Source organism: Hippopotamus amphibius, chromosome 6, assembly GCF_030028045.1.
Source record: "Hippopotamus amphibius kiboko isolate mHipAmp2 chromosome 6, mHipAmp2.hap2, whole genome shotgun sequence".
In the NCBI taxonomy this organism is placed as follows: Eukaryota; Metazoa; Chordata; class Mammalia; order Artiodactyla; family Hippopotamidae; genus Hippopotamus; species Hippopotamus amphibius.
The window spans coordinates 7,847,716-7,860,432 of record NC_080191.1 but is presented as its reverse complement, the minus strand read 5'-3'; the positions used below and the strand labels follow the sequence as shown (position 1 = coordinate 7,860,432).

At 40.2% G+C, this 12,717-nt stretch overlaps 2 protein-coding genes across 3 annotated transcripts in view; one reads left to right on the top strand and one right to left on the bottom strand.

Moving 5' to 3' along the window:
- WASF1 (WASP family member 1) overlaps window positions 1-2,661 on the bottom strand; it is an 81,798-nt gene extending 79,137 nt beyond the window's left edge. The window contains exon 1 of the mRNA XM_057739091.1: window positions 2,268-2,661. The gene's annotated coding sequence lies outside the window, so the exon portion shown is untranslated. The remainder of the gene's footprint in view (window positions 1-2,267) is intronic.
- Window positions 2,662-3,237: 576 nt separating this feature from the next.
- CDC40 (cell division cycle 40) overlaps window positions 3,238-12,717 on the top strand; it is a 52,441-nt gene continuing 42,961 nt past the window's right edge. Inside the window, exon 1 of one of the 2 annotated variants that reach the window (XM_057739089.1) lies at window positions 3,238-3,475. In XM_057739089.1, coding sequence (XP_057595072.1) covers window positions 3,287-3,475 — 189 coding nt within the window. In that variant the 5' untranslated portion in view covers window positions 3,238-3,286. The remainder of the gene's footprint in view (window positions 3,476-12,717) is intronic. The other variant, XM_057739090.1, reaches the window with a different exon arrangement.

Sequence of the window (12,717 nt, the reverse complement as noted above, 5' to 3'; positions counted from 1 at the left end):
CAAATTCAAAATATATTCTGAATTGTGTCATCTGCAAATTTTTCAGTGAAAAAGGCCTTAATGTTTTCTGGAGACTTTCTTTTTCACAAACTTAATTCAATATTCTACTTGTTTATTACCAAGTCATATAACTTTTCCATCAATAGTAACTAAGCCTATATTTATAACTACATATATGTATTAATTATAATACCTATTAAATTTGCAATTGCTAAAAACTTGATGGATGAGAAACATTCAATTTAGAGCCATATGTCTCCAAAGCAAAATCAATGTAAATCTGCCATTCTAACATGACACAGAAAATCCTAATGACATTTTTCACTGTATTTTACACTGAAATATTTTCATCATTCATTACCTAAAATATTTAAATTTTGTTTAAAAGCATCATAAAAACATATTTACTTTATGCATACTACTTACTGGCATAAGTGGGTTTATTTCCATTTACATATAAGGAAACTAAGGCAAGATGTCCATTTTGTAAATTGCAAGGTCATTTCCTAACAAGCAACTGATCCTACACCATTAAGTTATGTGTGCGCCACTTTCAAGTGCCATAAAACAATTACTGTACCTTAAAACAACTGCCTCTGCAATGCCTATGTGCAATTCCGTTTTACCAAGAGGGTTATGGCAACAATCTTAAACAAGAAAAGCTGGAAAGGGAGTTACAAAAGAGAAAAATAAAACTTATTTTTGGTAGTGAATCATTTATTTTTAAATAATGAGATGTAAACAGTTTTTAACATAATAATCAAATAACCAACAGTTGTTTCTTCCGTTTTCAAAAACTATTTCATCCCCATGTAAAATTGTAGACTACCCATCCTCGCAGACAGAAGTTAGAAAAATGAGAAGAAATTCTATAACAAGTAATTAAATACATGATATTGCAAAGAAAAGAACTAAATAAATAAAGTTTAGGTAAATTTAGGAAATGTTATGGCAGTTAAAACCCTATCTTAAATATTAAATGTTTCCTTTCATTCAACCGAAGGCTAGGATTAGCAAACAAATATTCCGTTACTGAAAAATAAAGAACTACAAAACTTTCCTTATTCAAAACTTGACAAATTTTATATCAAATATTTCCTAACGGAAACTTAGAGCATAAGGGAAAAAACTGTTCCTGAGAGTTCGAAGACGGAGAATGCATCTGTAATTATGATATACTGCTATCAACAATTAGGAAAATGAAAGTTATCTCCTATACAAATTAAATTTAAGAACATTAGACGGGCCAAATAACCAATAAATCAATTACATCAATTACTGGACAGAAATAAGACTTAGCTAAAACGTGGATCTAACGCCCCCAAAATCAAATCAAATCAAACTAAATCAAATCCTAGGCACATTTTACACAGAAAAGGACAGAATTAGACTGAGTCGTATTAAAGATCTAATCTAGCTGGGGATTAGTTAATTAATCGGCTATAAGACAGGTTGTGAATGTTCGGGTCGGATGTGCTTTCTTTTCACCATTATTTCAGTTCATCATCCGCAAGTGGAAGAGCAGGCGTCAGAGTACCGAAGCTAGGGGGCATGCTATAGCAAGGGGAGAAGAAAAATGGGAAAGGTGCAATGGATGCTGCAGAGTTGAATAATTATCGGGGTGGCACAATGGGCGAGTCCTGCCGACGGCGCAGCTGGGTAAGCAGCTCCCTAACTCTGCTCAAGGCATCCCCCTCCCCCCACAGCAGGCATCGGAGGCGACAGCCCCGCTTCGCCTCCTCTTCCAGCGAAGAAAGGGATCCCCGCACTCGCTTTCCCGTTGTGTTGTCTTCAGACACAGACGCGGGGCACAGAAACGCAAGCGCACCCGCTGGCTTTACAGAGCCTCGGGCACGTAGCTCAAGCCGCGCTTCTCGGGCACCGGGCGCCGCAGCCTCCCAGTAGAGCTAGGAGTCACAGGGGCGGGCCGCGGGGGCAGGGGCGCTCAGGCTGTGGCACCTCAGGTGAGACCCGCAGTCTCCCCGCCCAGAACAGCCTCGGGGCGGTCCCTGCCACCAAGACCCAGGTGCGCCCCCCGGCCGCCGCGTCCCTCGGTCCCCAGCCCGGCGGGCGGGTGGGCGGCCGGGGCTCCGGCAACCCGTGGATGGGGGTGGGGGCCTTCGCGGGGCAGGCGCGCCCAGCCCCGCAACCTTCGCTCCGCGCACACCTCTCTCCGCTCCGGCCAGGGAGGAAGAGTTCCTCGCCCGGCACCCTGCCCACCGCCCCCCCCAAAAAAACACCCCAATTCCTGAGAGACTCACGCTCACCGAGAAATCCTGAGGGGCTCTCGCCTTACCCCTCCTTCATGCTTCGGCGGCAGCCGCCGGTCCCCCTCAGCTCGCGGGACTCCACCTAGAGCCTCCAGGGGTGGCTCTCGGGTGGAACCTGCTGTGGGCAGCAGCTGAGGCACCGGGCCACAGGGAACGCCGCCCGCAACGCCCGCCGGTCGCCGGACCCACCGTGCGCTCGACGCTCGAGCGAACAACACATCAAGCCGCCGCCGCCGCCCCCCACCCGCCCCCTCCCCGCGCGCGACGCTCCACAACCGGGCGCGGGGACCCGCGCCTGAAGCAGGGGGGAACCGCTGGACTCTCGCCCCCTAATCCCCCATCTTTCCCACCAGGTGCTATTCCCCGCCAGTCAGAGGCCCCCCGCTTAAGAGTCTCATTTTCCTCTTCAGCTCCCAGTGCCCAGGTGCAGCTGCGGTGGGAAACTCATCTCCCACCCACTCACCCATCAGTAGGGGTGGGGGGGTGAATATCGCTCTTCCCCCCGTTTCCTGAACCTTTATGGTATTGCCCAATCCTCAGTTTGGGGGAGGGGGACGGAGAGAACGGCGCTTAGCCAGGGAATGAGGGAAGACGATAGCCAATTGAATGAACCAACCCTATAGGGGCGGGGTCAAAAAAGGGCCGCCCCGCCCCGCCCCCCTCTCCAAACTACAGTTCCCATCGTGCCTCTCCCACTTCCTGCCGCGCTCCATACCGGAAGTGTGGCACTTCGAGGCCTCAAGGTATTTCGGGATTTGTAGTCTTTAATCTAGCCACGTAGGTCCCGAAAGTCTTAAGCTATAATATTCTCTCTAATTCCCTAGGTAAATGTTTCCAAATTCCAAGTTTTCTTGTACTTATTCTAACACTGATTAATCTATTGTAGTGATTGTTGTAAAATATAAATAATTTCTTAGGAAGGGAAATAAATAATGTGTGTTATGACAATCTGTCAGGACCTGAAGCTACTCCTTCTTCCGCCAGGGCCTGGTCTCCGCAGAGTATCTGTTGCCGTCATGTCGGCTGCGATCGCAGCTCTGGCTGCTTCCTACGGTTCGGGTTCAGGGTCCGAATCGGACTCGGACAGTGAGGGCGGACGGTGTTCGTTGCCAGCTGCGGACTCCCTCATGCACTTGACTACATCGTCTTCGGATAAGTCCTCTCTGGCAGTGGCGGTGGACTCCGCTCCGGAGGTGGCAGTTAAGGTAAGCGCTTTGGCCGCCAGTGCGGGGCTGGAATTGTCGGTTTCTGCTCCAAAATCCGACAGTCACTTATTAGGCCCCGGGCCACCTCTTCCTCAGTCCTGAAAGGTAAGTGGCTAACGCTTGGATCTCTTCTTCTCCTTACATGCATCTTTCTCGGGAGAAGCCGGGAATTGGAAGTTCAGGACAGCCCTCCACTCCTAGCTCTCGTCTCCCACCATCAGAAAACAAGTGGGAAGAGGGGGTGAAATTTGAATTTATGGATTAGGAAATGGCCTGGATAGAGTACGTGTAACAGGACATAAACAAAGCTAAATCAGGACTTCCCAAACTAGAGGATGTGCCCTCACTTGAAGTGAGCAGTGGCCTGGCTTTGTTTTGTTTTTGAAGTCAACTAAATTCTGATCCCGGCTCCACCACTTGTTTGAACTTGGGCAAGTTACGCAACGTCCTCTGTTTCCTCATCTGTACAATGGAGATATAATTTTAAAAGCACCTGTCTTTATGAGAGGACTATTGTGACCATTAAGTGAAAGGATACAAATAAAGCTTGCAGCAGAGAGCTTGATATCTAATAAAAGTGCATATGTAAATCAAGACTGAGAAAAGGCCTTGGATTTGAGAAACAGTGTGCGTGATCCCAACTGAGGAAAATGATAGAGGGAGAAAATTGGGTTATATAGTTCCTTTAACAAATATTTATTGAACACGTTACTTCTAAGGGCTGAAGACACAGAGGCCGACAAGCCAGACATCTTTGATATCATGATTGCACATTTTAGTGGAAGAGGCAGCCAATAAAATATGAGCAAATAAAGTGGTTACAGATTGGATTGAGTGCTATGAAAGAAAAAGATAGAATTCCATGAAATAGAGTTCTGTGATAGAGAATACGGTAGGAGTATGACTTCTATAGATTGGTCAGGGATGTCCCCTTGAGAAAGTGGCTTTGAGGAACAGGAAGAAGCCAGCCAGGTGCAGGATAAAGCAAAAATTTCCCAGCAAAAGGAGACAGCAAGCCTTGAGATGGCAAAGAGCTTAGTGTGTTTGAAGAACTGAGGAAAGGTCTGTGCATCTAGAGCTGGAGGAGAGCATCCACCATTGGTAGTATAGGCCCAGTAGAACCTAATGGGGATGATCAGGAGCTGAAGATGTGGTGAGGGGAGGCAGTGTGCAAAAACTCCTTTGTATTTAAGATGTTCCCAAGTCTAGTGTTATAACTTAAGTCTTTTACAGGTTTTTAGTGAGCTATTTATGGATTTTACTTTTTACTAATGGACATTGAGTAGGAAAGAATGCTGAGAATCCTCTTACTTTTATAACAAAATAAACTCCCCAAACTTACACCTTTCCAGCAGCCTCCTGAATCTTTATTCTTTTCACAGCTTGAGCTCTCTCACTTTATCTCACTTTCTCCTCAACTCAGTGTAGCCTTGCTCTAGCCTCTTGGGAAACTTACTCTCCCGAGTAATGTCACTGGCCTTCCAGTTGTCAAGTTCTGTCATCTGAGTTGAATATCTGCATCAAGTAACACTGTTAAATAGTTCTTCTTTGAAACTTTCTCTCCCTTTGGCTTCCATGGGGCCATTCTCAGTCTTCCGATCCCCTGTTCTTCTGTCCTCCCTTTCAGTATTGGTGTTTCCTGAGACTCTGTCCTTAGTCCCCTCTTTGCACCCTCATACTCTCCAGGCCTTCAACCTGCAGTGCTGCTGATGACATAGAGGTGAACACCGTGAAGTGGTTCACACAGGTTCTGAAATCAAGACTGCCAGGATTCAACACCTACCTCCAGCAGTTACCCAAATGGTGACCTTAGATAAATTATTCAAGTGCTCTGTGTCTAAGTTTTTTCTCATCTGTAACTATCTCATGGAGTTAAAGACTTGTCATAAAGCATATGCTAGGCACACTCTCCTTATCCAATTCTAAACTCCTTGCTAGCTTCAGAACTATTAACCTCTCTCCCGGGATAGCTCTCAGGCACCTCCAATCCAATGTGCTAAAAAATTAACATTTTCTTTCCCTCAGGATCTACTTCACCTGTTTTTCCCATTTGGATTAATGATCCCACAACCCACCCATTAGTCCAAGCCAAGAACAGCACAGTCTTCCTTTTCCTTCTTCCTCAGCCCCTGAAGCTACTCATTCAGTTGGTTTTAACATTTCTGCTTCATTAATTTCTCTCCAATCAATTCCTTCCTCTCCATTTTTACTGACACAGCCTTACTTCATATCTTCCTTACTTCTCTCAGAAGTCATTCTTGACTTTTCTTTCTCTCTGAATCCCCACTGTTGGATAATGGATCCTGTTCATTACCAGGACCCCATTACCCAATAGTACCAATGATATTTATCAAATCTCTCTTTCCTCTTCTGCTGCCACTGTTCAGATTCTTATAATTTTTCTTCAAGACAATTATAATAACCTTCTAACTGGTCTTTCTACTTCCTCCTTTCTTGTCTCCCAGTTCCATACCCCCTTTTCCCCTTTACAGTGCACTCAGAGTGGTCTTTCTAAATTCAGGCGTTATCATATCACTTCCTTGCCCTAAGATACCCTGTTGCTTGCTGGGTAATTTCTCAGTTCCTTATGTAACATATGAGACCTGACATTCTCCCATGCTGAAGTCTCTACAAAGCCCTCAAAGCCTGTTTTCTTTTTTCTTCTCAATATTTTGCCCACACTAGTGTCTCTGCCTGGATATCCCTTGTCTCATGCCTCGCCTCAGCCCACCCCGCCAAAACTCTACAGTCCTTCAGTCTAAGTGCATGTGTTTCCTCCTCTGTTTACCTTAGCCCCCTTTCCACACCTCAGTTATAGCACTTGGCACATTGCTGTGATTCGTTAATTTTTTTCTTTCCCCTGGACCAGACCCTGGAGACCAGAGATTGTTGTATGTATTTGTTTTCATGTCTTCAATGCCTGGTGCACAAGATTAAGAGAAATATATTAGGTGAGAAATGAATGGAAGAGTAAGTGAAAAAGAAAGTCTTGAAAAAGCATGTTTGTTGAGATTCAATGTACATTGATTGGGTGGGAGTGAGGGGGCTTCTCTAGAACTCAGTTCCATCACTTCAAGTTATAAGTAAGATAATCCAGGAGGAAGGACTGAATAAGGTATCAGAGGTATCCGTTAGAAGCAAAGCTGGGGGTAAACCCCCAGTGATCTAGTTTCTATGATGAGAAAGTAAGGGATATTGATTATCGCTAGTTTCTTAATATGCTTTAAGAAACCTTACCCCTAGTAAATTTAATGACAGAAAAAAGTCCAGGGGAGGAAATGCGAAGCATACAAATACATTCATCGGTATTTGTCAAATTGTGTTGTGACTAATAGCAAACATTTTGGCAAAGTATGAACTTAATGTTTTTAATCCACATCACTGAACACTAATGAGATTTCATATACCTTATTGGTGATTTGATTGGATTTTTTTAAATTTATTTTTTTATTTATTGGCTGCGTTGGGTCTTCGTTGCTGCACGAGGGCTTTCTCTAGTTGAGGTGAGTGGGGGCTACTCTTCATTGTGGTGCGAGGGCTTCTCTTTGTGGTGGCTTCTCGTTGCGGAGCATGGGCTCTAGGCATGCGGGCTTCAGTAGCTGTGGCACATGGGCTCAGTAGTTGTGGCTCACGGGCTTAGTTGCTCCGTGGCATGAGGGATCTTACCAGACCAGGGCTTGAATGCATGTCCCCTGCATTGGCAGGCAGATTCTTAACCACTGCGCCACCAGGGAAGCACCTGATTTTATTTTTTGAAGTTACTATTGGTTGTCTTTTTCCTTTTGATCCTAGGATATCTTTATGTATTCTGGATCCTATCCTTTGTCAGTTATGTGTGTTGCAAATTTGTGCCTTTTATGGATTATGGTTCCTTTTCCTTGTTGGAGAAATCCTTCCTTTTCCCAAAGTCACAAAAATATGCCCCCATTTTATCTTTTGAGTGCACTGTATTTTTGCTTTTTATATTTAAGTCATAAATCCACATGGAATTAAGTTTTGTATAAACATTTTTAATAATATGGCTTGATCTTTGGTAGGGTTGTTCTACTCCATCCCCTACCCCATCTCATCCCTTTTTGTTGTTATTTAAGAATGTCTTGGCTATTCTTGTCCCCTGTAATTCTGCACATGGTTTAGAATTATAAGTTCTGCTAACACCCAGGTGGGATTTTGTTTGGAATTGGGTTGAATCATAGATTGGTTTGAAGACAGTGTTATATCTATTCATTCATTTAACTTTGTAGGTTTTGAAAGTTTGTAATTTTCTCCATCAATATCTTGAAGAGTTTAGTTGCAGATATTTCTAGGTGCATCTTTTTTTTAATGCTAGTATAATACGTTACATTATTTTTTCCATTATTTAATTTTTTGACTGATCTTACTACTGACATATGGTATCAGCTGCAGACAAGACAGTATTTTTTTTTCTTCCTTTCAGGCTTTATTTCTTTTTATTTATTTATTTTTTCTTGCCTTGCCATGCTTGCTAAGATCTCCAGGAAGATCGAAAATAAAAAGAGGGGAAAAGAATATATCAGGCAAATTCCAAGAAAAAGAAAATGGCATTGGTTGTATTAGGGTCAATAAAATAGACTTTAAAACAGAAAAAGAATCACTTCATAATGACACAAGGCTCAATTCACAAAGAGGTACATAACGATTTTAAATGTATATGCACCTAATAACGTAAGCTCAAAATATTTAAGCAAAAATTTTTATAACTATGAGAGAAATTGACAAATCTGCAATTACAGAAGACTTTAATATACCCCTTTCAGTAATTGATAGAATAAACAAAACAATATCAGTAATGATACAGAAAATTCAAACAACAAAATTAGCAAACTATATCTAAAGGATATAAAGGACACAGCACTCAATGCAGAAAACTGTTTTCAAGCACTAATAAAGCATTTAAAGGGCCAGAAAGTAAATATTTGGGGCTGTACAGGTCACATACAGTCTTTGTCACATCTTAATGTCTGTCTTTCCATCTTTCTTTTTTTTAACAACCTTTTAAAACGTAAATATCTTACATTTACTTAGCTTGTTGGTACAAAAAGACTGTGGGCTACACTTGGCCAAATAATTGTAGTTTGCTAACCCCTGTACTAGGCCATAAAATAAATCTCAATACATTTTAAATCATATTGTCACATTCTCTGACCACAATGCATCTAAGCTGATCAGCCACAAAAAGATAACTATAAAATCCCCAATATGAAAATTAGGAAATTGTACTTGGTAGCCCATGGACCAAATTTTTTAAAAATAGAAAATATTTTGCACTTAAACGATAAGCAAATAATGCTCATCGGAACTTATGAGTTGTGGCCATAGCAATAATTTTTTTTCAAGTATAGTCTTAAATACACATAACAGAATAGAAGAAAGTTAATGTGCTAGGCATCCACTCTTTTGGACTGATTCTTTTTTTTTTTTTAATCATCCCACTCTTTTCCTGTACTCATTTGTAAATTAGGCCCTCAGTTTCTGCTCTTTAAGTGGTTACCCCTAGAAATTAAAATGTCTGAATTAATCAATACTTTGCCTCTTACTGAACAGTGCAGGAACCTTGTAACACTTCAATTTTATTCACATTCCCTCACCTCTAATGTAGCTGTTGTCCTGTATATTTTATATATACTTTAACCCACAAGATGTTAGAAAATGATGCTGATTCTTGTATCTTATGTGCAAGAGATTGCTTTCTTTCTGCCTGTAGTGCATACTTCCATGCCCTTTAGTGAGGGTTAACTGGTGGCAACTGCTTGCAGTTTTAGTTTGTCTTTTTTTTTAATTGAAGTGTAATTGACACAAAACATTATATTAGTTTCAGGAGTACAACATAATAATTCAACATGTATATATGTTGTGAAATGATCACCACAGTCAAGTCTAGTTACTATCTGTGACCATACGGTTACAATTTTTTTTCTTATGGTGAGAACTTTTACTTTCTTAACAACTTTTAAATTTGCAGTACAATATTATTATTGACTGTAGTTACCATACTGTACATTATATTCCAATGATGTAGTTATTTTATAAGTGGAAGTTTGTACCTCTTGATTGCCTTCATCTGTTCCCCCCACTCCTGCCCACTCTGGTAACCACCAGTCTGTTCTCTGTGTCTGTGAGTTTAGAGGTTTTTTGTTTTGCTTTGTTGATTGTTTTGTTTTTTAAATTCCACATACAACTGATATCATATGATGTTTGTCTTTCTCTGTCTGACTATTTCACTTAGCATAATAACCCTCAAGGTCCATCCATGTTGTCATAATTGGCAATATTTCCTTCTTTTTTGTGGTTGAATAGTATTCCCTTGTATTTTGTGTGTGTGTGTGTGTGTGTGTGTACACACACACATATATATACCACACCTTCTATATCCACTTATCTGTTGATGGACACTTAGGTTGTTTTCATGTCTTGACTGTTGTAAATGATGCTGCAATGAACATAGGGTGCATATATCTTTTCAAATTAGTATTTTCATTTTTTTTCAGATACATACCCAGAAGTGGAATTGCTGGATCATATGGTAGTTCTATTTTTAATTTTTTGAGGAATCTCCATATGTTTTCCATAGTGGCGGCACCAGTTTACACTCTCACCAACAGTACACAAGGGTTCACTTTTCTCCACAACCTCACCAACACTTGCTATATGTTGACCTTTTGATAATAGCAGTTCCAACAGGTGTGAGGTGATATCTCATGGTTTTGATTTGCATTTCCCTGAGGACTAGTGTTGTGGAGCAGCTTTTCATGTACCTGTTGTCCATCTGTATGTCTTCTGGAAAAATATCTCTTGAGACTCCCTGCCCATTTCTTAATTGGATTGTTTGTGTTTTTGTTATTGAGTTGTATGAGTTCTTTATGTGTTTTGACCCTTTATTAGATATATGATTTCCAAATATCTTCTCCCATTCAGTAGGTTGCCTTTTATTTTATTCATGGTTTCCTTTAGTTCAATGTAGTCTCATTTGTTTATTTTTGCTTTTGTTGCCACTGCATTTGGAATCAGATCCAAAAATACATTGCTAAGACCAATGTCAAGGAGTTTTCCACCTATGCTATCTTCTAGGACTTTTATATTTTTTGGTCTTACATTCAAGCCTTTAATTCATTTTGAATAAATTTTTGTGTATGATGTAAGATAGTGATCCAGTTTCATTCTTTTGCATGTGGCTGTCCAGTTTCCCAGCATTATTTATTGAAGAGACTGTCTTTTCTCCACTGTATATTCTTGCCTCCTTTGTTGTAGATTAATTGTCCATATATGGGTGGGTTTATTTCTGGACTCTCTATTCTGTTCCATTCATCTATGTGTATGTTTTTATGCCAGTACCATTATGTTTTGATTACTATAGCTTTATATTATAGTTTGAAATCAGGGAAGTGACACCTCCAGTTCTTCTTCTTTCTTAAGATTACTTTGACTATCAGATTTTTTTTGTGGTTCCATACAAATTTTAGGATTATTTGCACTATTTCTGTGAAAAATACCATTGGACTTTTGATAGAGATTGCATTGAATCTGTAGATTGCTTTGAGTAATATGGATATTTTAACAATCTTAATTCTTCCAATCCATGAGCACAGAATATCTTTCAATTTTTTGTGTCTTTTCAGTTTTTTTAATAAGTATCTTATAGTTTTCAGTGTACATATTTCATCTCCTTGTTTAAATTTGTTCCTAGGTATTTTATTGTTTTTGATGCTATTGTAAATTGAATGTTTTCTTAATTTCTCTTTCTAGTAGTTCATTGTTAGCATATAAAACAACAGATTTTTGTATATTGATTTTGTACCCTGCAACTTTACTGAATTCATTTGTTAGTTCTAATAGTTTCTTGGTGGAGTCTTTAGGATTTTCTCTACATAAATGATGTCATCTGCCAATAGTGACAGTTTTACTTCTTCCTTTCCAATTTGGCTGCCTTTTATTTCTTTTTCCTGCCTAAATTGCTCTGACTAGGAGTTACAATACTGTTTAATAAAAGTGGTGAGGGTGGGCATCTTTGTCTTGTTCATGATCTTAAAGGAAAATTTTTCATCTTTTCACCATTGACTGTGATGTTAGCTGTGGGTTTGTCATATATGGCCTTTATTATGTTGAGGTACATTTTGTCTATACCTGCTTTGTTGAGACTTTTTATAAGGAATGGGTATTGAATTTTGTCAAGTGCTTTTTCTGCATCTATTGTGATGATCTTTATTTTGTTAATATGATGTATCATGTTGATTAATTTGCAGGTGTTGAACCATCCTTTTATCCCTGGAATAGATCCTACTTGATCATGGTGTATGATCCTTTTATTGTATTGTTGAATTTGGTTTGCTAACATTTTGGGGATGTTTGCATTTAAGTTCTTCAGGAATATCGGCCTGTAATTTCCCTTTTTTGTGGTATCAGGGTAATGCTGGCCTCATAAAATGAGTTTGGGAGCATTCATTCTTCTTCAATTTTTGGAAGAGTTTGAGAAGGATAGGTATGAAATCTTTCAGTATTTGGTAGAATATTGAAGTCATCTGGTCCTGGAGTTTTATTCTTTGGGAGTTTTTTGATTACTTTTTTTTTTTTAAGGGTTCCTTACATTTATTTATTTATTTATTTATTTATTTTTAAATTTTTGGCTGTGTTGGGTCTCTGTTGCTGTGCATGGGCTTTCTCTAGTTGTGGCGAGTAGGGGCTACTCTTCATTGCAATGTGAGGGCTTCTCACTGCAGTGGCTTCTCTTTTTTTGCAGATCCCTGGCTCTAGGTGCTTGGGCTTCAGTAGTTGTGGCATGTGGGCTCAGTAGTTGTGGCTCTCAGGCTCTTAAAGCAGAGAGTCAGTAGTTGTAGTTTACGGTTTAGTTGTTCTGAGGCATGTGGGATCTTCCCAGACCAAGGATTGAACCTATGTCACCTGCATTCGCAGGTGGATTCTTAACCACTGCGCCACCAGGGAAGTCCCGAGTTTTTGGATCACTTATTCAATCTCCTTACTAATAATTGGTCAGTTCAGATTTCCATTTCTTCATGATTTGGTCTCAGAAGATTGTCTGTTTCTAGGAATTTATCCATTTCTTCCAGGTTGTCCAATTTGTTGGTATACAGGTGTTCATAGTAGTCTCTTATCCTTTGTACTTTGGTATCAGTTGTAACTTCTCTTTCATTTCTGATCTTATTTATTTCATCCTCTCTATTTTTTCTTAGTTAATCTAGGTAAAGGTTTGTCAAATTTTGTTTACT